This window comes from Pseudopodoces humilis, chromosome 21 (assembly GCF_049639895.1).
Source record: "Pseudopodoces humilis isolate 2021_Gansu_Grassland_sample_001 chromosome 21, ASM4963989v1, whole genome shotgun sequence".
Taxonomy (NCBI): Eukaryota; Metazoa; Chordata; class Aves; order Passeriformes; family Paridae; genus Pseudopodoces; species Pseudopodoces humilis.
In genome coordinates, this window is record NC_142220.1 from 7,629,997 (window position 1) to 7,656,652 (window position 26,656).

General features: G+C 41.9%; 1 protein-coding gene across 1 annotated transcript in view; it reads left to right on the forward strand.

The window, feature by feature from the left end:
- The first annotated feature begins 400 nt into the window (after positions 1-400).
- The window catches only part of SEC14L1 (SEC14 like lipid binding 1), a 41,240-nt gene continuing 14,984 nt past the window's right edge, over positions 401-26,656 (forward strand). Inside the window, exons 1-5 of the mRNA XM_005526805.3 lie at positions 401-498; positions 2,192-2,283; positions 24,086-24,235; positions 24,325-24,456; positions 26,468-26,596. Coding sequence (XP_005526862.1) covers positions 2,221-2,283; positions 24,086-24,235; positions 24,325-24,456; positions 26,468-26,596 — 474 coding nt within the window. The 5' untranslated portion in view covers positions 401-498; positions 2,192-2,220. The remainder of the gene's footprint in view (positions 499-2,191; positions 2,284-24,085; positions 24,236-24,324; positions 24,457-26,467; positions 26,597-26,656) is intronic.

The following is a 26,656-nucleotide window of genomic DNA, read 5'->3' on the forward strand; positions in this document are numbered from 1 at the left end:
ATCATAGGCTAGACTCTGTGATCTCTAAGGTCTTTTCCATCCTTACTGACCCTGCGATTCTGTGATTGGAGATTTGGAAGAAAATCTTCTTTGGGAGGGAGGTGAGGGAGTGGAACGGAGCAGCTGTGGCTGACCCATCTCTGGAAGTGTTCAAGGCCGTGCTGGACAGTGCTCGAGGCAATCTGGTCTAGCGTAAGCTGACCCTACCCACACCAGGGGGTGAAACTGGATGACCTTTAGGATTCTTTCCCACGCAAACCACGCCACCACCGCACGAGCGCCGGTCCCCTCTCGCCGGTCCCCTCTCGCCGGTCCCCTCACGCCCGCCGGGCAGCCCGCACCGCGCATGCGCCCAGCTCGCCCCCGCCCCCGGCACCGCGCAGGCGCCGGGCCCGCCCCCGCCCGGCACCGCGAGCGACGGGCGGCGGCGCGCGCCCCTCCCGCGCAGGACGGAGCTGCCCCGGCGGCATGGGGGGAGAGCGCGGCCGGCTCCGAGCGGTAAGGACAGCGCCGAGCCGCCCGCGGCCTCGCCCCGCGCCCCGCGTCCCCCGACCCCGCCGCCCTGCCCCGCGGCAACTTTCCCATTGTCCGCCCGCTCCCCGCCGGCTCCTCTCAGCGCTGGCTGCGGGGAGCCCCGAGGAGCGGTCGGCGCTACCCGTGGTGGACGGGGGGTGGTGATGGTAATGATGGTAGTAATGATGGTGATGGTGGTGGTGATGGTGGGGCGGGGGTCGCGGTCCTCGGGCGGGTCACGGCAGCGCCGCGGCCGCTACGCTCCGGCCGCCCCGTGCAGGCGGCTCTGGCCGGGTCCCTCCGGGGCAGCGCGGGGCTGTCACCGGTGTCCCGTCCCCTCCCGGAGTGTCGCGGAACCCTCCGGGGCAGCGCGGGGCTGTCACCAGTGTCCCTCCATCCCGGCCCCTCCAGGGGTGTCCCGGATCCCTCCGGAGAGCGCGGAGCTGTCACAGGTGTCCCTTCCCTTCCCGGGGTGTCCCGGTCGCTGCGGGGCTGTCACAGGTGTCCCGGATCCCTCCGGGAGATCTCAGGGCTGTCCCAGCTGTCCCCCCATCCCGTCCCCTCCCGGGGTGTCCCGGTTCTGCCGCGGTGGGAGGAACGCGGAGTTTCTTTGTTGTGTAACTCTTTTTGTCCGGGGATTAGAGAGGGTTTGCGACTGTTTGTGCTGATTCAGGTGGTTTGAAAACAAAAAAATAAAAAATGCGGGGTAGTCATGGGTAAATTCTTCTCGGGGCTGGGATGTCGGAGAACTTTCCTGTGGCTCGGGGGGTTGTTCTTGGCTCCGGCCGGGGAGCGCTGCCCCAGCTGCGGGGCCGGGAGCGCTCCCGCTGTCCCTGCGGACAGAAAAGTGAAGCGAACTTGCTGTAGCAAACCCATTTCTCGCTAAATTGAGGCTGGCTCTCCGCCCGCGATTCATATGCGAGTGCTACTGCCAGAATTTTTCAATAAACGTAATTGCAGTCGAGAGAGTTCGGGTCAAGCACTTTGCTGGGTAGAGCAGGCACAAAGCCTTTGGAGTAATTCCTCTCCGTGTTGCCAGTGAATCTTTTCTGGCCGCATAGTGGAATTTTTCTCCAAGTTTTTTTCCACAACTATCACGTAAGTTTTTCTCTCAAAAGTTTCAGTTATTTTGGAGATGATCAAGTAAAGATCCATCGGTCTGCTTTAATAATCCATCTTTTTTTCCTCCTTTTTGCAAACAAGCATTTTTAGCACTTATTTTTTTAACCTCTTTTTGTGTTTTCTGTATTTCTTTCTTGTTATTCCCCCTGCCCAGTCCCTGCTCTGAGCAGGGCAGCCCACATACCATGCTGGGGGACTGGGAAATGCTTCTCTGCCTGTCGCTGGGATGTGTCAGTGTTTGGTTCTCAGCAGCAGCACAGGAAGTCTCACCATCCTGACAAAGAGTCATAAAATCTGTTTAAAATTTGTTACTAAAAGTGGACTAAAAATGTGCTAATTTTGTGTTGTCTTTAGAAGAAATGATAAGTCATTTCTGACAAATATATATATATATAGCTTTTCAGAGCCCCTGTTGGGTCTTAAAAAAGGTTGTCAGGGAATTATGAAGGATTTCCTGTGGAATTGCTAGCGTGGTACCACGCACAGACTAATTGCAAGAGAAAATTGAAAATGGCTTCCTACGTCTGACAGATGGTTTTAAAAATTTCTTTTTCAGGTTTGAGTTGATCTCACTAAACTGCAGCCATGGTGCAGAAGTACCAGTCCCCTGTACGGGTGTATAAACACCCTTTTGAGTTAATTATGGCTGTAAGTATTAATTTTTGCTGTAATTTCCTTCTTGACAGTTCCTTGTGTTGCTGAGTACTTGCTGGGCTTTGTTTGATAGATACTGTAGAACATAAAAAGCTGAAAACAAAATGCAAACTATGAGAGCTGTGTGTTTCAATGTTTTCTTCTCTGCCCAGAACGTTTTCTTAACATAATGTGCTCTTCTTTTCTGCCAAAGGTTAGATAGTGTTTACAGATGTATTTGAAAGTTAGAGCAAAAGTAGCATTGAAGTGTTCTGGAAGTTGATTACTGGGGTAGAACAGGAGGAAATGTCATGTACACCGATTAAAACATTGTTTCTGGTTGTTTTCATCAGTGTAGAATTTACAGGATTAGATAGCGCAGAGAAAGCCATGAAAGCAAGGATATGCCTGAATAAAAAGGAAGAAAGGACACTGGGAACATTTTGAGGGATGGGAAGAAAAAGTAGGGAGGCCAGAGAGATGAACAAAAAGCCTTTTGGGTGCATGTTGCTAATTGGTGTGATAGTGGTACAAATAGTAATGAAAAGAAAGAAATTTAATTAGGTTCTATTTTTTCACTCTCTCGCCTCCCTTTTAGAAAACAGAATGGAAGTAGGTATTTGACATTTTGAAGTATATTCAGTTGAAACCACAGCTGTGGGGTTCTTATGAGTTACAAAGAGCAATTAAGGAGCTTTTCCCTGATAAAAACAGTTAAAAGTGAGCTGTAATCTACATAATAATTGTTTGATTTCACTTGCTGATAATACTATGCTTAATGACTTCAGAGGAGACTTCTAATAGTGCTCATAGTGTAAATATTTAGATAGATCACGATAGAATATTTAGATAGATCAGAGGGCTCCTTACAGAAATGCTCCTTTGCAGTCACAGGGCAAAAAAAGAATAGTTCACTCTACAGGGAATACTTGCATTTCTTTTAATCTTATTCCTAAGGCTACCTCCAATGTTACACGTTTAGGTCTTGCTCTTGCAGACACTTCAAGGCAGAGAGTTCTTATTTTGCTGAGCAGTGAAGAAGCCAGCTGTGATATGTGTAAGGTCTTTTTGTGACTTCAGTTACTCTGACAGCTGGGCTTCAGGTGGTCTCTCAGTGAAATTTGATGGTGTCTGTAACTTTAGCCTTCAGTGAACTTGTACTGGCTCTTAGATCAGTTAGCCAATATTAGTTTCTTAAATGAAATTCCTTGGCTGGTTGCTAAACTGACAAGTCTTTACCTTGCTGCTGAAGTGAAGGCAAAAATTCTTTATTTCTTCGAGGATATTTTGAGTCAAAATGCTGAAATCAGAATTGCCCACAATGCTTTGCTGGGTGTAATTAGAAACACTTCTGACTATTAGTATTAACACAAACTGTTCTGTGTCTTGGGGATAGTATCTGAAGAATAATATTTAACAATTAAAAAATCTTTCCTTATATTAAAGCCTTTCTTTAGAAAGCAAGAGGCTCTAGTAGGTATGCAACTAGGATAAAAAAATAGTTCAAAATTAACAGTGAACTAAGAGAAGAATGCTTATAAAAAGGAACAGCCAAACAGGATCCTTTCTGAGACTGGAAGTTTAGCTGAGCAATAATACATCTGATTTATTTAGTCTGTGTCAGAACAGTGGGTTATCACTTGTACTTGCTCAGAATGTGAGCGCTGGATGAATGTCCTCCCCCTGCCATGTTGCTGCTGTTACTGACTTTTAAAACTTGTAAAATTCCTGCTGGTGATCCATCAAAACCGTCCATGCATTTTTTGAAGAGGGTAGAGGAGTCCATGAGCCAAATTCTCTGAGGAATATAAACAGTATATGCAGGCTTGATGCTTTTTGTTACTGTTTTGTTACTGTTTCCCCTTGGTTGAACAGTGATTGCATAAGTTGATGAAGTGTTTCTGGAAGGAATACTTGTGTCAAATTCTATGCTTGCTAAAGTGGTTGCACTACGTTGCATATTCTCAAGTAAAAAAATGCTATAATGTTACTTTAACAGTGCCAGCAACTCTTCTGAAAAGAGGAACAGCCTGGCATATACAGGATTGAATTTAAAGCACCCGATAAATGCCTTGTGTTGTGTTTGATTTTCCTCTGTCCCTCTTTTTTATTTGCACCCAGCCCTTGAGAGAATGTCTCCTCAAACAGAGGTTTAAGCCCACATCCAGAGCTACTCATCTGTCAGTAAAAATCTCTTGAGAAAACTTCGGTCTATGTGGCAGCAGTGTTCTGTGTGCTGAATTGTCTTAACAAAAATCACTGGTTCTGGCCTGGCTCTTGTGTGAGATCTCATCTTTGTGTTCAGGTGCTGAGTACTTTTACAAATTTTATTTGGCCAATTGTCCTCCCTTCCCTGGGCGTTCTGTGGAACTCCAGGGGTAATTAATTCTTTCTCTGGAGTGGTAATGAAGTTCACCACTGTCAATGAAGCCCATGTACACTGGGAAGATTCCCTGGATGTTGCAATTGCAAATTGGAACTCATTAAGTCAAACTAATATTTAGCCTTCAGACAGAGAAATCAGCATTAATTCTTTTTTTCTGGAAGCCACGGAATGAATGCCACTTGCAGAGTGGGTCATTTACAGTGCAAACTTCCGATTTCCCCATTTTCCCCTTCCTGGGTTTCCAAGAGGTACTTGAGAGAGAATGGAGCACAATCAACATTCCATTCATGCAGCTCTAGTGTGTTCCCAGGGAACTTAGTTCTCTGGGAAGGGTGACTGCATCTCTATATTAAGACAAAAAACTGAATTTAATTCCGCTTTGATCTAAGCCAAGATTGTCAAGACAAAAGTGCTTTGCAGGCAATTATGATATGAAAACTTCTAAAATAGACAAAAGTCAAAATTCTTTTCCTAAGTTAAATTGCTGCTGAAAAGAAGTTGCTCTGTTATGCTTCCTCCACTGACATCTAAAACTCATCTGTAGAACCCTAATATATTTCTGTGACAATATCCTTAAGGCATGACCCCTTATCTCCCAGCTGGGAATTGGTGAGGTGCTGAGGCTGGGAGAGAGTGGGGACATCCATTACTTCAAAGCTCCCTACCTTCCCTCATCATTAAAGTCTAGCTGTGTAAAGTCTAATATAAGCTACTTCCCTTGAATATTTCCTTCTACTGGCAAATTCTGTGGTTCCAGATAATGTTTAAGATGCAAATCTTTTAATGGAACTATTTCCTAAACTTGAAAAGAGTCTAGAATCATAGGCTAGAAATTACCACACTTCAGTCTGACACACCTAACACAGGCCAGATGATTTTACCAAATAGTTTCCGAAGCTGGCATCATCATTTTTGCCTGCTCTGTGGAATATCTGTAATAATCAACTTATTAGAATCTGTGTGTTAGTGGATATGTATTTAAGAAAGCACCCAGAGCAGCAGCTTGCACGGCTGTTCAGGAGACTGAACAGAATCTCGCTTCTCCTCCTGTTCAGAGTTTACGTAATGCTGGAAGCAGCTGAAATGTGGAAAAATGGCTGTTTACTTAGACTCACTTGTCAAGTTACCAAGGTTAAATATGCTGGAGAGAAACTGAGAAGCTGCTTTTAGAAAACTTCTAAAGATTACGGTTTCATTTTTTTAAAATTAGCTTAAAGAGGTTTACATTTAAAGTAATACAGGGACTTTGCTGAATAAGTAGTTCTTAATATTAAAAGGCAGTTAAGAACTTGAATCTTCCTTAACACACATGAGGCTAAAATTAACTTTGGAGATTCGCAGCTCATTCTCAGTCTGACATACTTTAGATAATTCCCCTTGAGTTTAATTTCCAAAGTAAATTTAAATTATGAATAATCAGTTGCAATGGCATTTCAAGGGTGGAATTTATGCAAATGGAAAATAAATAAGATGTTTGAAAAAGAACACATTGGATTGAACCATTGACCAGCGGGATTTTTCTTTTTAAGTTTCTGGAAGCTCTGTGGAAAATGTATTGCTCTTCAGCCCATTTAGAAAATGTCCTATTTACAGTCACAAATTACTTAGTTTCAGAAATAATGTGGATTTTAAAAAATCGATCTCACATTTTGCCACTGTTCAGATAGAATATCTGAAATATCTCAAGCGTGAATCTTTCCTAGGAAGTAAAATGTGTAGTGCCTTTGATTATATTATCATTTTAATGGTTCAAATTTGCTGCTTTTGGACATCAGCCTGACTCTCTTTGGCTTTATAGATCTAAAAAATAGTTCTTAAGGTATATCTCATGAATTAAAGTATCCCTAAATTACAGGTAAGTAATAGGTTTGTAAATGGGATTAATAGGCTTCAGTGATAAGAGTAGATTAGAAAAAAAATTATCTGTTTTTCCAGATTGACAAATCAAAGTATAATTCCCTTGATCGAGATTGTAATGAGCTTCCTGATCAGCAGTACATTATTATTTCACTATAGAAGTTATTACTTTAAAAAGTAATTTAAAAAAATTTAAACTGTATCAAGCTAAGTGCCACACCTCCTCATAAATACTCGCCATTTTTATTCCTTCCAGTGTCATTTTGTTTTCCTGGAAAAAATAAATTTCACACATCATGTGAAGAGGGGCTGAGAGGCTGGTGAGAAAAAGGAAGCTCTTCTGCAAGTGCTTTTGAAAGCACAAAGTAGGCTTTAAATGCACAGAGAAGTATTTTATTCCCCTGATGCAGCGTGCTTTGCTGACAATTTGTCTTGGATGCTCAAATCCTAGGGAAGGGAATAAACCTGGGTGTCTGCTCCTAAAATCTCTGAGCTGTTTTCTCTTCTGTAGAACACCCAGAGACTCAGCTGCTTTGCTCCCTGTCTTTGTTGAAAACTCAGCCTTATTTGCTGTTGGAAACGTGTTGGGAAAACTGTGGTGGAGCAGGGCCTTGTGTGGAATTTCTGAATTTATTTTAAATGCCTGAAGTTTCACTCCTGGTTGATGCTGGTGGTGGTTCCTGTGTTAGCACATGGTCTAAGAACAAATGATTACTTGGCCACTTGTTTGGAATGAGCTGTGGGTAACAAATGGGAGAGTTCTCTTAAGTGCTGGGGAAAAATATTGACTTAGCTGCCTGCTAACAGTGCAATTTATACATTACTTTGTGACCTGCTTAGCTATTTCCATGCTTGGTTTCCTGCTTTTTTTTTTTGTTTGTTTGTTGTTTTGTTTTGGTTTTTTTGGCAAGCACATGACCTGACTGTAGCTGACAGCTGCAGTTCTCTTGTTCAGGGAAAGCTTTGAGTCAGTTTTTAACAAGTCCTTTACCCTTTAAAAGCAAGCCACTGCTACTGTCACACTCTGAAAGGTGTCAGAAGAAAGAAAATATGTATCAAAACAGTTCTTGTGTTTTGTTCTGAAAGCACTCCAAGCTTTTCACCCTTTGCAAGTGTTTTAACTCTGGTGTGAAGTGCTGTTCCAGGATCTGTTGATCCAGCCAGGTGATGTTGCCATTGAGTTAAAACTCTTACAGACTGTGGGAATCTGGCAGAAAAACCTGGTTACACATCCTGCAGAGTCCTGGACACTCAGGGTTATACACTTACAGTCTGGAGAAGGTGTAACTTCATGGTCCAATGTGTGGTTAGACAGAAAGAAGCATGTGTTGAAGCATTCAAAACCTTGTGGGAAAGAGGGTGAATTTTTTGGGGATTGATTAAAAAAACATATCCAGTGAGAAGCCAGAGGTTGCTTAGACATCAGAATGAGATGTTTCTATATTGCTTGGGCAGTCTGTGCTGCCTGAGGGCCTCCTGTAAAGCACCTTCAGAAAGAGTCCAGAATCTGGAACCCAGAATTGGGGGGTATTTGTTGTAACCAGGATTGCTTTTGCTTTGAACTTCGTTTGGAGTCGGTATGTTCCTGGAGGGAGGCCAGTGATGGAATCTTTTAGCTGTTGCATTCTGAATGTAGAATGAATCTTCTGAGAATATGCAAGGAAAGCTGTTAATTAGCTCAAGTTGAAATTAATTACAGGTTGGTCTTAAATGGTCTATTTCCTTTTCTCCCAAGTGAATTTGTCTTCCAGTTTTTTCATGTAGTTTAAAAATACTGTGCATGTATTCTAAATGAAGAACTAGGATGTTAAGCTGAATTATTTAACACTTTATTTCATTTTTGTGATAGAGTTAAGACAGGTCAGGTTAGCAGCTCATGTAAAATGTTAAGGCACGCCTATTACAGGTAGCTTAATAATTTGACTTTCTCGCAGTCCGACTGCAGCTGCTTTCAGCCATCAGCAGTCAGGCATTGGTGTCTGAGATGAGAACCCTGCACTGGCAGAGCTGCTGGCAGCGTGGCTGGAAGGGCTGGTACCCTCTGGGCTCCACTGCTAGAACACTACAGGCCAGCAGCGAGCCAAGTGGGGATCAGCTCTCAATTCTCAGCTTTTCTCCTGCGTAGCTTTTGCTCAAGTCATGCTGATGTCAGCTCAGTCCACTGAGGTTTTCAGCTTGTGGTTCCACGGCCCTTTTCTAAGGGTTAGAGAAATATCACCAGTACGTGGTTTCCCATTGTAGCTAAGCTGATGCACCAGGCTGCTGCTCTTGCTTTTTTTGCAAAGACATATTCATCAGCAAGCCAGCCTGGGGACACAGGCTGGGCCAGAGCTGTCTTGGAGGAAAGGAAGATAAATTCCTTGTCAAGACAGTTTCCTCGCTGAGCTCCCTTAAGGCTGCTGAGCAGCCCTGTGGGAGCAGGTGCTGGTCCCCTCCATGCTGTGGGTGAGCTGCTGGCAGCTGGCTGCAAGAAAGAGGAGTCAGCAGGGCAGCTGGCACCAGGGTTGCACTCTGGGAGCCCTCCAGTCCCTTGGGAAATAATTAGGGATCTGCAGTTTGAAAAATGCAGAAGCTGCTTGCTGTAACACTAAATGAAGGGGCCATTAGAAACCTGATTCAGCAGTCTTCAGGTATTATTTAACAGTGCAAAGTACTTGCAAATTGCACTTAATGCCTTGGAGTTGTGGATTCTGTGAGTTGCTTTGGCATAAAGGGGGTTCTGTCCTTCCTTCAGAAAAATGAAAATTAATAATTTCTGTGTTATATACTGGAACATAATCACACAAATGGACTGCCTGTCTTGCTTTGTATCCATGTATAAAACTTCATATTTGAGCATTTTGTATCTTGGACTTCTTTTGGGTTTTACTTTATTATAATTAGTTTTGGGTTCTATATATCAGCAAATTTGAAAATAAAAATATCACTGGGCTGCCAGCTTTAACTCTGGTGACAGCAGAGGGATCGTGGGAGGGAGCAAAGAGAAGCTACTTTTTTGCATTAAAAATGAATATTTGCTTAAACTATTTTAATTCTTAATTATACATGTTTGGGCTCTCTTAAATTACTCTTTCAAGGTTTTGTTATGGTCAGATTGATGAAGTTGAATATCTGAATCTGTGGGGTTATGGATTACTGGATAATTACAGCTGTTTTAATTTTGTTGGTATTTATGCTCTCAACTTGAGTACGAGTGCTTTTTGGAATATAGGCAGATCAATTTGTGCAGGAGTTGAAAGCTACACTGCAAACCTCACCATTTCAGTCTGTCTGATAACTTTCTGCTGTGCCTGCTGCTGCTGTAATATTAGATCATATCGCTGTGCCAATAACAGATCTCATTTTGTGAAAATGAGTATTTCCCTGGTGATGGTCAGGGTGGCAACGTGCCATTTAGAGTTGTTTATGCCACAGCAGAAGGGAGCAGCTTCCTGATGAGCGCACTTCCTTTCTTGTGTGCATTGTGTCCCTTCATTTAGTGTAAAATTCAAATGCCACAGACATTCTGTCCAGTTCAGGCACACCAGGCAGCAGAAACCTTTCCAGAGGATGTTTTTTTCAGACTATTTCATTCAATGTGTAAATTATACTGTATAATTTGCAAAACTCTCTTTGCTGTGCAATTCACTGGCTTGTAGATAAGTTCTTCATTACTGAATTCAAGGCTCTATGAAATTACTTATTTCTATTGAAGTGTTTCAGGGTGTGTGTGGTGCAGCCACTGAAGTTGTAATGAACAGGATTTAAAGTAATTTCACTTGAACTTGTTAGTTCTGTGTTGACTAAACCAATTCCTGCTTTTGTTTGCCTTTCTTTGCTGTAAAGGAGGGTGAAGAACAAAGAAGTGATTGTCTGTAATCTATGACTTTAATTTCTTTTTAGAGAAGAATCAAATGACTAAATGACTCTTAACTTTTTTTTTTTGGCTTATCTTTTGAAGCTAGGTGGTATTTTCTGTCTGTGTTTTATTGGGGTGCAGAAGTTGAACCATGCCGGTGATGGATCTTGCACTGATATTACCTGATTATTGATATCTGAATGATGAATTTGGATTTTTATTCTGTTTCTTTATGAGAAGCACAGAGCCTAATTGCACCATGAGGCCTCTCTAGCTAGTGCTGCCTTTCAGGCAGTGGCTAAGGGCAGTATGTGCCTCTAGGGGAGAGGATAGGAATGTGATCAACATATGGTAACACTCTCTTTGGATACTCTCATCCTCCAGCAATGTGTCTTGACAGCCCTTCTGGTCCACAATGTGCTGTTATCAGGAATAACATCTCATGTGCTTGATTTCTCGTGCTTCCAATTCCTTTCTGGAGCCCAGTGAACTCTGTGCTGACACCCTCCAGCAGGAGCTGGTGCTTCATGACACTCTGTCAAGAGATGGATCCTCTCCCTGGAGCCTGGCAGAGCTTGCTCAGCCTCACACCTCCTGCTCCTCGTGTCAGAAGAGGCAGCACAGCCTGGCTCAGGCTCTCTGTGCTGCCTGCCCTCTTGGATGTGGCAGGTATTTCCCTCAGGTCTTAAATGACTCATTTTTGTGGTGGTGGTCTTAGTTCAGTGGTTTATGATTTCTCATGAGGAACTGCTGCTCTGTATTCTTGGTTTTCCACCATCAGTTTTTACCTTTTTGAGGGTCTCCTGATACATCAGATATGGATGTAAGGTACTTTTTTGTTATGCTTCCTAGTTTGAGGTAAATAGTGTCTAGGCTCCAGACCGTATCATGCTGCATTTTAATGACATTCCATAGATATTAGTGAATAGTCAAGACTTAAAATTATGTATTTAAAACTTTTTAATTGGTTTTCTTAACAGAATATGGCTGCTTTCTACCTGGAAGCTGATATTTTGCCGGTCCAAAAGCCAAATCAAGGCCTTGCTATTTATCTTGAGTTTTGTGTTCTCCTGGTGAAGCTCACTGTACTAATGATAGTCTTGGAAGAGTGAAATCACGGGTGCAGTGCTTAGAGACCAATTGCCTCTGGGCCAAATGAAAACCTGGTGGGTGAAGTCTGAGGCAATGAAGTCAAACCTGTTCCACTGAACCTTCATGGAAGGGGGAAAAAGTCTGGAAACTTTTTCTTGTGGTAGTACAACTCTTTAACCTCTCAGGCAATGGTTTAATGAGGAATTCTGAGCCCACACTGTAGCAGTGCTGTAGTCATCTTGTCCTCCTCCACTCATAAATTCGATTTTGTCTGCACAGTAATAATTTTATTAAAAATAGCCTAACATATTCCAGATGTTAAACATGTTGTAACAGACCTTATTGAAAGTGTCTGTGATTCTAAGACCAAACAAGTGACGAATACTAATTATAGGACTCATAAAAGTGAGACTCAAGCTGGTACAATAGAGCAGCTAGGAATATTTGACTGTTCTAAAAATAGATCCTCAGTGGACACAGTGGGATTGCAGCTGAATTTTAAAAAACTGACTGCAGAGGAACCAGACATGCAGTTTTGTTAACTGGAAAAGGAAAGGGGAAGCCAAGCACCGAATTGTGCTTTCAATGTGACAATACCCTGTGCCTGTGAAATGCCTGTTGGCAACACAGAGCATGCTTGTGATTGTTCAGCTGCTGTAAGACAAGGAATGGTAATTAGAAGAAACGGTAGGACAAGCTTAATGATTTACAGTTGGTTTTATGTCTTCCTCTTAAAAAATTCACAGGAAGATATGTTCCTGTGTTATATAAAGGGCTGTGTATTGCCAGTGTTGCAGAGAAATAGGAAGTGCTTGGGAATAGCTCACATTCCTCAGTAATCACATGTTGGTCTCCAGGCATTTAAGCTTTCCCTGGCCTGTCGCCAGCCTTTGCTGTGATGCTCTTTTGGAGGTCAGCCTTTTCTCCAGAGTACTTTAACCTTGAGCCTGAGCAGTCGTGTCCTGTGCAATTGGGGTCAGAAGCCAAGTTTCCTCTGGTAGGAACTACTGAATTGACTTTAATTGCAGGGCACATTCTGTCAAACAAAGTGTTGTGCCCCGAGCTACGTGGCTCCTGGGCCAGGCTGATTTCCATCTGTCTTGCTTGGAACACGGGCAGGGCAGGTATTTTTCTCTTGAATATAGAATAGTGTTGTAAATGCGTTTGAAATAAACAAGTTACAGTGACATTGCAAATCCATCTGGTATTGCTGTTGCCCCCACGAGGCCAGGGAAGATATGTGTATGTTGAAGAGCAACTTGGAGCAGCACAGCTCTAAAGTCTGTCCTCGGTGTTCCACCTTCAGTCTAGACCAGAGCAATGTCAATTGTTTTCTAACCAGCAATTTGATCTTGGTCTCTCAGTCATAAGCCAGCCTAACCTGAATGATCAGGCTTTCCCAGCTTACTCCAAAGGAAAGGAAGATTAAAATTTTTATTTGCATTCAGCGTGGTTGTTGAGTTTTCTGTCCTCAACCTTTTGTTTTTCTTGAGGAAGGAGTGGTACTTGCCCAACTTCTCTATTCTAGCTTCTCATTTTAGAGATTTCAAGATTGTGCAGAGGCTGCAGTTGAAGTTTGTCTTGCTCACTCTTAGTGGAGTGGCACTTGGGTACTTTGGGCTCTCTGGACTTCCCAAAGGGAGGAAGAGAATTAATGATCCACTTGTGTGTGCCTGGAAGGCAAAGCAGGTGTAACTCAGACTCCTACACAGGCTGTCCACTTTCTCCTCTGTCCTGCCCTCATATTCAGGTGTCTTCTGAAGATGGACATTTAGGTTCCCATACAAGAATCAATTATTACACAATTCCACCTGTGTGAGTTTATTTAAGCAAACCACAGATGACTCAAATCTGTTTTAAAGTAACCACTCCTCAAATTAAAGTCATGTTGAGGCATGTCTGTGGTTATTGAAGATCATCTTTTACAGATAGAAGATGGAATGTTAGCCCTTGTGTTCAGGTCGCATCCTTTATCCCCAGTTTGTTCTACCCACTGAATTGGTGTAGCTTTTGCCATCAAAACTTTGAATAAAATTGCATTAAATCATCAAAGTTTTAATTTTTATATGGAAGAAGGTGGAATCTCTGTGTGTAGCAGAGTGGTTCTTAAGCAGTTATGAGCCAGTTCCCTTCCAGTGTCATTCCATGCAGTATCAGGCCACTGTAATTTTCTGGTAAAAGTTCTGAGCACTTTCTGAAATCAAAATGCCCAGCTGTTGAATGGGAAGGGTGCACTGAGGGGGATAGAGTTGTGATTTGTGTAGAAAGAGCCTGCATGGGTGACTGCACTGGTCACAGCCTTGATGAGAATTGAGGTTTCTGAGTCTGGCTGTTTCTTTCTGGTGCAGAAAAAGAGGCTCTTTGCTTTTTTTGGTCAGTTGGTGACCAAAGTTGAATGACTCAACAGTGAACTACCAGTAAAATTCCACTTACCTAGAAGATTGCTTCATAACCTGTTCTGAATTTCCTGCTTTATTTATAAGGCCTAAATTACTTTAATGAAATATTAAAGTAACTTTATGCATGCTTGAAAACCCTGAACACCGAAGCTGAGATTCCTTGGCTCTGTAGCCAACACATTTATGCTGCCATACAGAGGACTTCCCTGCAGACCTTCCTGGCCCCCAGAAACTCCTTTTGCTCCTGCTTTTTGCCTTGTCTTCTATCCCCTTCCTTGCTTTTGGCTTTGGGCAGCCTTAAGTGAATCTATGCTTTCTTAGTATAAGTCAGATTTGTCACAAATGCTTAATGAACATATATTGTCAAGTATTTCCTTGGATAAGCTGAGAACTTTACTGATATTTAGTTGCAGGTGCTGTCTAAATGGAGCATTCTTTCAATAAGCTGTCTGTGAAATCCTTTTGATTTCTGGCTTGTGTGCTGGTAGGAAAAACAAGCACTTATTTGCTTAGCATTTGATTTGCAGAGAAGGTAATCTAAAACTCTGAAATGTGTGTAAACTTTTTAAATCACTACAAGGAAATGTGCTTTTTTTTTCCCCTGAAATTGTTACTATCTTTTTGATAGTAGGTAGGGTTTGATGTCTGCTGTAACTTAACAGCAGTAGAAAATCAGTTCTAAATCCTGTTCATGAAAATGATTCTAATATGCATAATCCTATCTAGTTGATTCTTAGCCTGAATTTCTCCAAAGCATTCTGTGCAACAGGTACCAGAGGTGAATTTATTGCAGTGTGTTATGATTGACAACTGAGATTATGTCCCAAACTCCACGTGGTTTGGGGTCATGTTTTGTGCAGTAAGAATGTTTTGGTTTCAGTAGGACTCCTGATGCTTTCTCTGCATGATGACCTCAAAGGAAAAAAAGTTCAAACACAAGTAAGACAAACTAAAGTGGGTACCAAAGTTTGGGAAGATGGTGTGGATGCTGTGTCGAGTTTCCTTGGAGATCTGTCCAGTTTCAGTGACATTTTGGAATGATCTGGAGGATGTAATGAGCAGTGTGGTATTTTCAGGGGTGGACTGGGCAGGGCTGAGTTAATGGTTGAACTCAATGGTTTTAACTGAGTTTGATTCCAAGTGCATTCCACCTGATGGGATTCAAAGCCAGGTTACAGGAACTGGCCTGCAGGGTTGCCTTTGGGGTTGTTTCAAATGCCAAGCTATGGAATGTAATTAAAGCCAATAAGTGATCAGCACTGTAACCTTGGAAATGCTGCCTGAACCACGGAGAGGAACAGAAATGCTGCTATTTGTGTGTTGATGCAGTTGCTTTCACTTGGACGTGCTTTGTAGCAGTTTAACACATGAAACATCCTGCTATCAGAAATCCAGGGTGGTGGGTGATGTGCTGTGTAAGCAACACTCCGTGAGCTATCGAGCTGAAGTTTCCTTTAAAACACCATTTCAGTGGTATTTCATTATTTTTATGATTGGCTGTGTGTATATACACTATGATTATGCCTGAAATTTAACGTGAAGCTGTTCCTTTAGCACTGCAGAAGACTTGGAAGAGATGAAATAGGTGTGAAGTAACCTGGATTATGTCTGCAGAGCTGTGTGGAGATGAAGCTCTGTTCTGTCTTTGTTCTGAAAGGTTGTTTTGCTTCCCCATGCACATCCCTAGTGTTCTGGATGAGTGGTGGTAAGTGCTGTTTGAAGCCAGGAGCCAAGAAAAAATTGTCTCTAAATTTTTATGGTCTCAGAGTAACTTAGTGGAGCCAGAGCACAAGAATAACTTCTCTGCTGTTTCCTGTCTCCATAGAGATTTTTAATTTACTGAATCAAAGTCCTTCATACAAGATCACAAAGCAGTTATTGAATTTGAGTTTGGTCTGTATACTGGGTTATTTTGTAGTGGTTATGGGCAATGTCCTCATTGTTTTCAGGAATTTCCAGAATGGATGTGGAGCTGGGAGGTTTCTTGCTGTGTTTCTAGGATTTGAGCAGCAAATTGCCTGCTTGGCATGTGGCAGGGCTGTTAACCTATTTGGTAGAACAAATAGGTATTGTTTGTTCAGTGATGACATCCACTGAAGACAAAATCACTTTAACAGGTAGAGTCTATTTGAAATATGCAAGAAACTTAACAAGGTATTTACTTAACTTGAAAGTACTGTGGGCTTCCAATACAGCTAAATGTAAAAATGGACAGAGCAGTCCCACCCTCTTCTTTTTGTATGAAAATAGAATCTGAGGCTTTACATAATTAAGCTAGGGGTGAAATTAAATGTATTGGAATAAATCTGCTCATCCTTTCTTCCTCTTTATGGATATTCTCAAGGCACAAATAAGTTTTTTGTAACACTACGGAGCCTGAACTCCTTTCCATATATTTATACTATAAACAAGTATAGGCACCAAGAGAAGACAAGAACGAGCAGGGATTATGTTCTTCTGTACACTTAATAAAACATTTTCTTCCATGCAGGCCTCTTGAGTGACAGGGGAGCTGTTGAGGGCAAGAATTAATGGCTTTGGTAAATGTCAGGAAAAGAAACGTTTTCTTATTCACTCTGCTTAGAGATGGCTTCATTTTCCTCAACTCCTGCTTTCATGGAGAGTTTCTCAGGAATTTCATTTCCATTCCACAGAAGAAGAGTTGAGCTGAGAAAGCTCAATTTGCTGGCTGCGAAGTCAGTTCTGCTTTCAGATGCTTTCTTGAGATAAGAATACTGAAAAGAACAAGTCCTCATAGCACTTTATGATTGAACAAGGCCCAGGAAAGCCCTGGTGGTGTTAATGAGAAGGTTTCTGCAGTGATCTTCAGTGTTTGTTGGGTGTAAGGGCAGCTTAGAGCACGGGTTATTTAACAGTTGTGGGTGTTGGAAGCCCAAGGAGTGTCTAGAGACTGCAGGGCCCTGTAATGTTTGGGAGGTCAGCACTCATTAAATGTGGGAAGTCTCTCCTGGATCTTCTGAGAAGAAGAGATGTAGACCTGGGCTGTAAATTTGAGCACTGCTTCAATGCAGTATCATAAATACAGCATTTGAAGAATCTGAATATCTTGCTGCAGTAAGTTTTTGAACCACTGACAATTTCTCTTTCCAGATACTCTACCTGAAAGCTCTGATCTCTGCCTTGGAGAACATCCAAGGTTGTTTTTCAAGATTGCTTCTCTTGCTGTTTGAGAAATAATTAACCTTCAATTACAACTCATGAACAACATCTGTGCAAAGTAGATTCTTGTTAGTACTTGTCCGATTTGGATAATAATGTGTTTGTGTGGTCTAGTAAAAGAGTTAAAAAAAAAAGAGACAAACCCCAGAACTTCAAAAACAAAAAAGCCATTGTAATTGTAGTCCAAAGATTTGATGCATAATTACATAAAACTTTGACATGCTCCTTTATGAAAATTTTAGACTAACTCCATTGTTTATGAACTTTAAGGTGGGAATGTAATGTACTTCTGCAAAGTAGAAGGAGTTGGGCTATTTTGGGCAATTATTTGGGAATTCTTTGCTTTGGAAGACTGGATATGAACAGTGCTGTAAACTTAAGACTCTTTAAGCACTAAAGATCATTTAATTAGAAAGTTCCAGGTCAGTTCTTACAGTTTGTTGTAAACAGGAATACTTTTTAGCCTCTGAAATGGAGTGGAATGTCTTACCAATATTGACTTGTCCTATTGATTTTTCGGTGTAACTTACAAAGGAGTTATTTATTTTATCTTGGATACACTTAATAGCCATCATTAATACTTAGATGGACAAATTTCATTGTACCAGGGAACAGAGGGTGAAGACAATTTATTGTGTTTGTGAATGACTTGTGCCACCCCAGGGTAAAATGCTTTTTTGGACTGTAGTGGAGGAAGGATACAAGAGGGACAAAGTAAAATAAGGTCAGGATGCAGCTGTAGGAAGGTGTAATGGGGAAAAAGGAGAATTGTGCAATTTTTTTCCCCTGTAGCTTAAAGTAAGGGGCCACTTGCATTTGCCAGGTGAATGTCAGCTCTCATTTTGGGAATCCTTGAGAGTGCATCCCAGCACATGGGGCAGCCATGCCCTCAGAGCTCTCAGATGGAGCCAGCTCTGCTCCTCACACCCTGCCCAAGTACAGCTCTGCCTGGAAAGGCAGGATTTTCCTCCTTTCTGTGGAATTTTGCTCTGCATGGAGTGGAAGAGCTTTTTCCTGTTGCAAAACGAATGTATTTAAACAAAGGTATATTTGAATGTGGGACATTGTGATTGAATTTTTTTTTTAACAAACCAAGATGGAACAGAGCCTTCCTTTTTAATGAATGCTTGCTCCCTGCTTCATTTGTCTTAATTCTTAAAATCTCTGCAGTAGCTCTCTTTCAGGTGAAGAGTTATCATTTTTAATTCAAATCGCTTCCACACAAGGTATTTCCTGATGTACTTTCTAATTGCTTAATCCAGTTCAGTGATAGATAAATGGTTAAGCAAACATTTTGTTTTTTGATCTTGCTCTGATAGCCAGCAGGTTCACCATGGGTGAATCTTGCTGGAAACCTATAGAGTAGTGTATTTATTCTAGTTCTGTTTGAACACTTTAAAACACTTTTTTAAAGTAGAAATTGCAGTGGAAGGCTTAAACTCTTTTTGTTTTCTTCCCCTTTTAAAGTAAGTCATAGTGTTCTTTACATTCTGACTAGTCATATCTTGATGGCATAGACTGTGCTAAACAGTTAAACAACCTCATATTTGTAGAGGACCAGAAATGGTACATAAAGGAAATTTTTGTTTAGATGATACACAGCCATTCGTTGACAGGTCTGACCCTGCTTCTCCTGCTGGATTGCCCGTAGTCCCCACAAGCTTCTGCTGTAGTCTGTGTAGCTAAAGCCTTCTCCATCTTTTCCAGAGAGAGTTCTAGAACTGAATGGCTGCCAAGCAACCTTTATTTCCCAGCAATAAGAGAATAACTCCTCTCTTTGTAAATGAGAACGTTTAATGAAGTGAAAACACAGCAGAGAGAAAATCCACTTAAAGTCTCCTGAGCAAGGGCTGCTGTGGAGAGCTGCTCCGAGGGAAGGGCACTGCACAGAGCCAAGGGAGCTGTGCTGCTGGGACCCTGAACGTGTCCTTGGAGAACTTGTCCTTCCAGAGCTGGCATCACAGGGGAGCCTCTTCCCAGAGCTGACTACCTGTATGTTAAAGATATTTGTGCTTCTCCAACGTGCAGTTTGGTTCACGTTCCCTCTTCCCGGTGCCTGGGAGTGTTACCTTACCAAAAGCTCTATTTCTGGAGGTTTTTGAGGTGTATCCACTGTAACCATCTGCTCTCTTGCACACACGCCCCCGAGCTGATCACTCCCATGTGAGCTAACATCCCTCAGAGACACTGGCACCGAGATCACACCGCTTTGTTCAAGTCTCACAATTTTTATACTGCTTTGAACAAGTGTCATGATTTTTATACATATGTATGGATTGCAAAGGGAGTGGTAGAGAGCTCTGAACAGCAGAATACAGAGCATGAAAAATTATTTGCTGATCTGTGAGGGTTCATCCAGAATTGTTTCTTTCCAAGTTCATCTGCCAAGAATTTGAGACCTCTTGGTTGCCCTTCCATGAGTTGCTGCTTTTCCTATTGATCTGCAGTGATGTAATGCAAGGGGAGGAAGAGATACAGTGCTCTGCAGGAATGATCAGGCTGCTGGAATGCAGCCTCTGGAGCCAGGGCAGCATCCTGCTTGAGTGCCCCTTCTTGTTTCTTGTGTTTATGAATAATTCAGAAATCCCACACACTGCAAGTGCATGGGGGGAGCACAGTGAACTTTGGCTTGCATTTGCACATTGGTACCCACACGTGGTCAGGTGCTGCAGGCAGAAATTAAAGTTAGCACTGAGATTGGACTGCCAGGATGAATCTGTTTGTGGGCTCTCTTGAGGTGCCCTTGGAGAATGTGGTGCTGCTCTTGGAATGCTGCTCTGCCACCAATTTCAGACAGAAAACATCAAAAAGAAATAAAACATCTTAACAGCTTGATTCATGCCATTAAGCTGTTAAAGCACTCAATAAGCTTAATTTTCTCAATGGTAATTGAAATTCCTTTGTATTTCACCGGGCTAGAATTTCTGTTTGGAGGATTCACCTACCAGAACAGCACAGCTTAAGGTTGCTTGGAATATTTTTTTTCCTCTTATAAGTGTAGAAGTTTGTTCTGACTCACTTAATGGAAATACTAAGTAATCCCTGTCCTTGAAGGCAGGAGACTGGGAATATTAATCTGGCCAGAGAAGCTGAGTAATTTATTTGCATGAATGACTGCCTACTGAGGACTGAGCACATGCTTATTATCAAGGTATTTTATTAGCCCTAGGCATTGTTTGAGAAGCAAAATTCCAGAAATCTTTGAAAACTGATTTGGGGGTCATACCTAAACGCTGTTTTAAAGGTGGTATTTTGAAAGGAACTTGTTATTCCTGATACTAGAATTCCAAAATCTAAGGGCTGTGGCAGCATAGCCCTTTGCTATGAAAAGCGACTGCAATGGGTTTAAAATAGTCTGACTTCTGAATTGCTTTCATGTCTTCACACTCAGCTGAAATTCTAGCAGGGATAAAACTGGAATAAATCCTGTTATTTTGACTCTACTCTGAGCATGAGTTGCTAAGGGAAGTAGTTGGAAAAGAAGCTTTATTACAGTGCTATTTTGGTTGAAATTATGCTTGTCAGTGCTCTTGCTGTTAACATGCATTAAGGAAGTTAAATTTGTGGTTCAAGCTGCTTCACCAGACTGTGTTTTTCTTGATGCACAATGCAGCTTCTAATGGATCAGAGTACACAAATGTTCCAGAGGCTGGTGGGAAATGTAAAGGTACATTATTGAGGACCTGCAGAATTGCAGGCTCAAAATCACTTTTTGAAAGATCTCTACACAGGTGTCTCAGCCACGGAGGTGTTGTGACTTCACGTCAAGCCCAGCAGCAGCTGCAGGATTTTGAGGATGAGCACATCTGTGCTTTTGACTTGTGCTCAGTGTCCACACGCTCTGTGTTACATGTGAGGAGGGAAACAAAACAGTAACAGTGTCACGTCCTTGAAACACCATTCTTGGGTGCATTTAGTGCTACAGCAGCAGCATTTCACTCCTGCATTTCTGCAGCTGCTTCTCTTTTGAGGAACTAATTGTCTTTGATTGTATCTGTACAGTGGAATTGGAACACTGAGACAGGGGTGTAGAATATCTGATTTTATTTGTGAAGAGAGACCTATCTGTCCAGGTTTGACCACAATGCTGTCATACAAGGAAGGGACAATATTTCATAATAAACTCTTCTTTATCAGCTTGCTGGAGGAATACTACATAATGCAATTCAGTTCTTTCCTGTCTGCAAAGCTGGATTTGAGACAAAGTTTCTGTTTCAAAACACTTCAGTAATGCAGAAAAATCCCTTCAGTTCTCTTGGAAAATAAAAGCAGTGTTTGATCTTTCTTTAATCTTCTTGTGCTCCCTGAATAGCTCCAGTCTTGGCCATGCATGTGCTGCTCTGACTCACGTGGCTCTTGCTGTGTTGTACCATAAATTACAGGTTTTGTTCCTGTGCTGCATTGATTTGTGGTGAAAGATCTGTCAGTGTCCTGTAGCCTTTAGCAGTTTTTTCCTGCCCACTCTGTGCTGTGAAATAGAGCAGTTTGTCCCCTGTGGAAGTCACAGCTGGGCTTGAATCACATTGAATATTTTGATGTGGCATGGTTTGTTCTAATCACCTTTTATTCAAACTGGGCTGTGCTGAGAAATGGTGCATTACAAGCATGTATTGGCAGTGGGACATAAAAGAAATAAAACCAGACTAATTTAAGAGCCCAATAAAATCGACTGTGAACAGTTTTCTGCGTGTATGTTCTTTAGGGAGAAAGAATCCTAAGTCACTGTTAAATCTCTTGGAAACCCTGAAGTACTTTGCTGTGAACATTCAGCTTGCCAGCTTTTGACAGATAATTATTTTGTTCTCATCCAAATCGAACACATTCAATTCAGTCTTGCCATTTGAAACGAATCTTCTTGGGTGTTTTTTTTGTTCACAGTTCAGCAAACACTCAGGAGCAGGTAATGCTCTGAATTGCAAACGTTCACAGGGCAGACACAAAGTGTTTGGAGGACTAAGATGAGAAAAGCATCAATATGTGCAAAGAAGGAGACTTGCAAAGGCTTTGGCATAAAGGGGGCTGTTCAAATGGGGATAACTTGTCATCCAAATGTAAAAAAGACTGAAAAAAGTGAGAAAAATGTTAGATACTTTCTGCCTCTGCTCTCCTGTCTGTATAATAATCGTAACATAAGGTCCTCAAATAAAAGTATTAAATAAAACAATCTGAAAACCAGAAATACTTCTAAATTCTGCTTCTAGAAATATCTTTTTCTGACTTTAACAACGTTTAACTACAGTCATTGCAGTTAAAATAGAGATTAGTTTAGCAAGAATGCTGGAACTTTTTCAGGAAAAGAGGGCTGAGATTTTAGGCTGAGCAGCTAAAATGTACAGCCTTCTGTCCAGAACAAGAGCCTTGTAAAAGAAATAGAACTTCTTTGCCATACCAACAGGGCAAAAGGAACAATTTATTCCATGTTAATAGGCCCCATCCTCCCTTTGTCTTGGAGCTGTGAAAGATTTTCTCCCCCAGTGCTGACTATTGTGTTATAACACTAATGCTCTGTCCCTGCTATTGTGCACACATCTCTGAGCCCAGGAATTATTGCTGTTCTTCAGTCAAACCAACCCAGCTGTGCACAGATGAGGTCTGGAGCAGGGACTGTGTGTAACCCCTTCCCTGGCTGCACTTGTGCTGCCTTACAGAGGAGCTTTATGAACTCGGGACAGTCATGCTGCAAAAATGGTTTAAAAATACGCACAAGGGGAGAAAAAGCTGACACTGTTCTAGTGCCTTACACCACTGTCACCATAGCAACACTGCCTTCAAACTAGGTTTGAACACTGGTAATAAACTGAAGTATTTTAATTGTTCTAAAGGGAGAATTAAGAGACCTTTTCTGTTCCAGCACCACCATTGCATACTTTGTGCAGCTGCTGCTTGTTTTGTTCCCCACCCTCTTCCTCTTGGTGCTGCAGCCCAGCTGTTTTCAGAGTAGTTGAAATCATCTAAAGGGACAGAGTGGATATTTTACCTCTTTTAAAGAGTTGTTGCATGATGTTCTCTCAGATTTATTTTATCGAAGCTTTCTTCTGCATTGGGACACCTTGCAAAATCTGACCTCTTCACCAAAGCCAATGAGGTTCTGATAGCAGCAAAAACGAAGGAATTCACAATATGGAAAGCAGGCTAAAGATTTAGTTACTTCACTGCTATCCCATGAGGAAAAAAAAAGAAGCCATAGATAAGTAGAGATACGTTAGAGACTGTGAAAAAAAGGGGAAAAAAAGAGAGCTGTCTTGTATTCTCCAGGCACAGTGGTTTTAAAATCAAAATCCAACAAGTTTACTAGTGGTGATAGCGCCCTCTTACTTGTTTTACTGATCCCAAATCCTTTACTATCCTATGTCTGATTTAATACCATCTTCTCTGTATCTCAAGTATTTAAGAGATAAAGTTATTTACATGACTGTGTTCTTTAACCAAAACCAAAGCTGTTGCTAGCTCTGCATTATTGCAAGAAGTTTTACATTTTCAGAAGTGTAAAATGAGCTCATTGTATTAGACTGACTGTTGTTGGACAAAACTGTGAACTGATAAACTGCAGTGAAATCATTAGGAACACTCTGTGCAGAGGGAGCTTGAAAGCTCTATTAGCTTAAGAAATAGCTTTTGAAATGTTTTTATTAGACCTTGGGGAGCTGTATGAAATCCCTCTAGACAGCTTGGTGAAACACCGGTAATTAGTAAGTGGGTTTTTTTAATCCAAGACATAATTGTTTTGTCTTGTGGTATTTTAGAACTTGAGGGTCTGATTTTTCTGTTATCAAGGGGGTTGTCATGGTACAGAATGAATAACTTCCTTTGCAGAGGGAGGGGACAAATGGGTTATTTTGTGTGGTTTAAAAGCTGCCTTACTGGCAAGAAACATATTAATAAATGGGTTGTTTGGAATGCACTGGGACTCTTTCAGCTGTAATGTGGATTCAGGAAGGCTCAGCCCCTTCCACGGAAGCTCTGAATGGCATTGAGTCTCCAAATGCTGGTGACGTTAATGAAGGAACTCCACAGACCCTCAGGAACTAATGGTGATGGTTGTTTGTTCTCTTTCCATCGTGACAGGCGTATGAAAGAAGGTTTCCTACATGCCCTCTGATCCCCATGTTTGTAGCCAGTGACACTGTAAATGAGTACAAGAGCGAGGATGAGGCCATCCATGTGATCGAGCGGCGCTGCAAGCTGGACATCGATGCACCACGGCTGCTGAAAAAGGTGATGAGATTTGAAATGCCTGCTTTGTCCTCCTGGATATCCCTTCACCTGAATACTGTACCATAACAGAATTTGTGCCTCTTCCCCAGATTGCAGGAGTGGACTACGTCTACTTTGTCCAGAAGAACTCTCTGAACAGGCGAGAAAGGACTCTGCATATAGAAGCCTACAACGAGACCTTCTCTAACAGAGTCATCATTAACGAGCACTGCTCCTACACAGTGAGTAACAACAGGCCCTTGGTGGGGCTGCAGATGGAGCCAAGGCAGTGTTCAGATCTCAGGACTCAAACAGAGCTTGGGTTGTTCCTGGCTTTTGCTGTGCAAGAAAAAATAACCAATGCACTGGCCTGAGTGACAATTGTCAGTGTTAAATGTGACAAACTTGCTTCAAGAACTGAGACACGTTTGGCACCCTCTTGCTTGAGCATCTTCTCAGAGAGCAGAACAAAACATAATTTGCTCTGTTTGACAGCTCTGTTTAGGCAAATCTGTGCTTTGTAGCAGCACTGTGGGACTTGGTGTGGCTGATGACACCCTGACAGAACTGCCAGAAGAAAGTTCAGCTGATTTGCCTTCTGCTAGCTCAGACAGAAATTCACTGACTCAGCTATGTTTTAACCTATCTTTTCCCATTGTTCTTGGTCTTCAGTGCAAATTTTAATGGAGAGGAGTCTGGTGGCAGGCCTGATGCTCTGCTCTGGTCCTGGTTTATTTCTGAATGGCTCAGCCCATCCTCATGGGCTCTTACAGCACACACTGTAGCAGTAGAACTTCAAATTGATGTTAAAGGTCAGATCAAAGCTAACAAATGTGACTGGTTTATCTGTATTGTAGCACTCTTTTAAGGTCATAACATTTTCTGTTGTGTTTAACTTGTGGTTAAAAGATCTCTGGATGCCAAACCCACTTGACACTATTATCTAATGTTTTTATAATTATTTCTGCTGTAACTTCCAGGGTAAATTTAGGAATACTCTGCCACTTACCTGCAATTTTTATGTGAAAGCTCTGTTTAAACAGGGGAAATGCTGTACAGAAAAGTGCATGTGGAAAATATGTACAAAACACTTCTCTATGCCCATTTGCTCTACTCAATAAAGAAATTAGGTAAATACAAACCCAGGTTTTTAATGGAAGAAGAAATTGTTTCTAGAAGTTCATTTTTATTAAAGGTAATTTATAATTGAATTTTCTAAAATTCAGGAAGATTATTAAATGATGTTATGAGTTGTGCTTACTGAGGCTGTACAAGCTATTCCTGTAACTCCCATTCCCTAATGCAGAAGGAGAAAATGAATGGAAAAGGGTTTTTTTCCTGTAGTTGTCTCCTTATAAAGTGTTGATCATGTTCTTAGCCAAATTTAGCATGTTTTGAGGGGGAAGGGAACCTTAAGGCATCAGGCCAGTTACATGCTCAGAAGTCTAGCCTTTCGTGATGTTTTTATAATGACAAATTCAGAGCCTGGCCTAGAAATTGCTTGAACAAATCTATTTTGGCTGAAGAGGGTTTAAAAAACAGCTTTTTGTAACAGTGTCATCATCAATCATAGAATTGTTTAGGTTGGAAAAGCCCTTTAAGGTCGAGTCCATCTAAAAGTCTGTGTTCAGGATCATGTCAGTAAAGCAAGAGATAAGCTAAGAGGGAAGGTGTCAGCTGAGTGAGGAGTGTGCACTTCTGTCTTTAGCATTATCATGGGAAAACAAACTAAAACAGTTTTCATTCTACAGAATGCTCAAGTACCCCCTAGGTCAGTGGGGGAACAGTGTTTTGGCTGTCTCTTGGAAACACTTTGGGAATGCTGCCCCTGCCTTTGCTGCAGGGCTCAGCCTGGATTAGCTGGCCCCGGGCTATCAGCCACAGCAGAGTTCCTGTGGAGGCTTTCACCCTGTTCCACACACACCCTGCAGTCCCAGCCCTTATCTGGACTGAGACAGTGTAGAAATGTGCAGTTCTCTGGCTCTTGGCTGGTGCAATTGTGTTTCTCCACCCTCCCCTTTTTTGCTAAGACAAAAAAAAAAAAAAGGGATGTGGGACCATGGAAGGGCTTCTCAGCTTTTTGTCCTTTGGTGTTGCCTCTTCCCAACTGTGAAGTAAGTGAAGCAAGACATGCAAATTCCACTTGAATGTTTTTGACTCCATAAACCTGTAAAACAAGAGACATTTCAAATATTGTGAGGGAGAAAAAGTACCTAATTGGATAACTGAGCTGTATGACCTTTTGACTTGCAGGTTCATCCTGACAATGAAGATTGGACCTGTTTTGAACAGTCAGCAAGCCTGGATATCAAATCTTTTTTTGGTTTTGAAAGCACAGTGGAAAAGATTGCCATGAAGCAATACACCAGCAATATTAAAAAGGTGAGCCTGCAGTTGGGAAGGATGTGCCTGGCTCCAAGTTACCAAAAGACAATGAGGCTG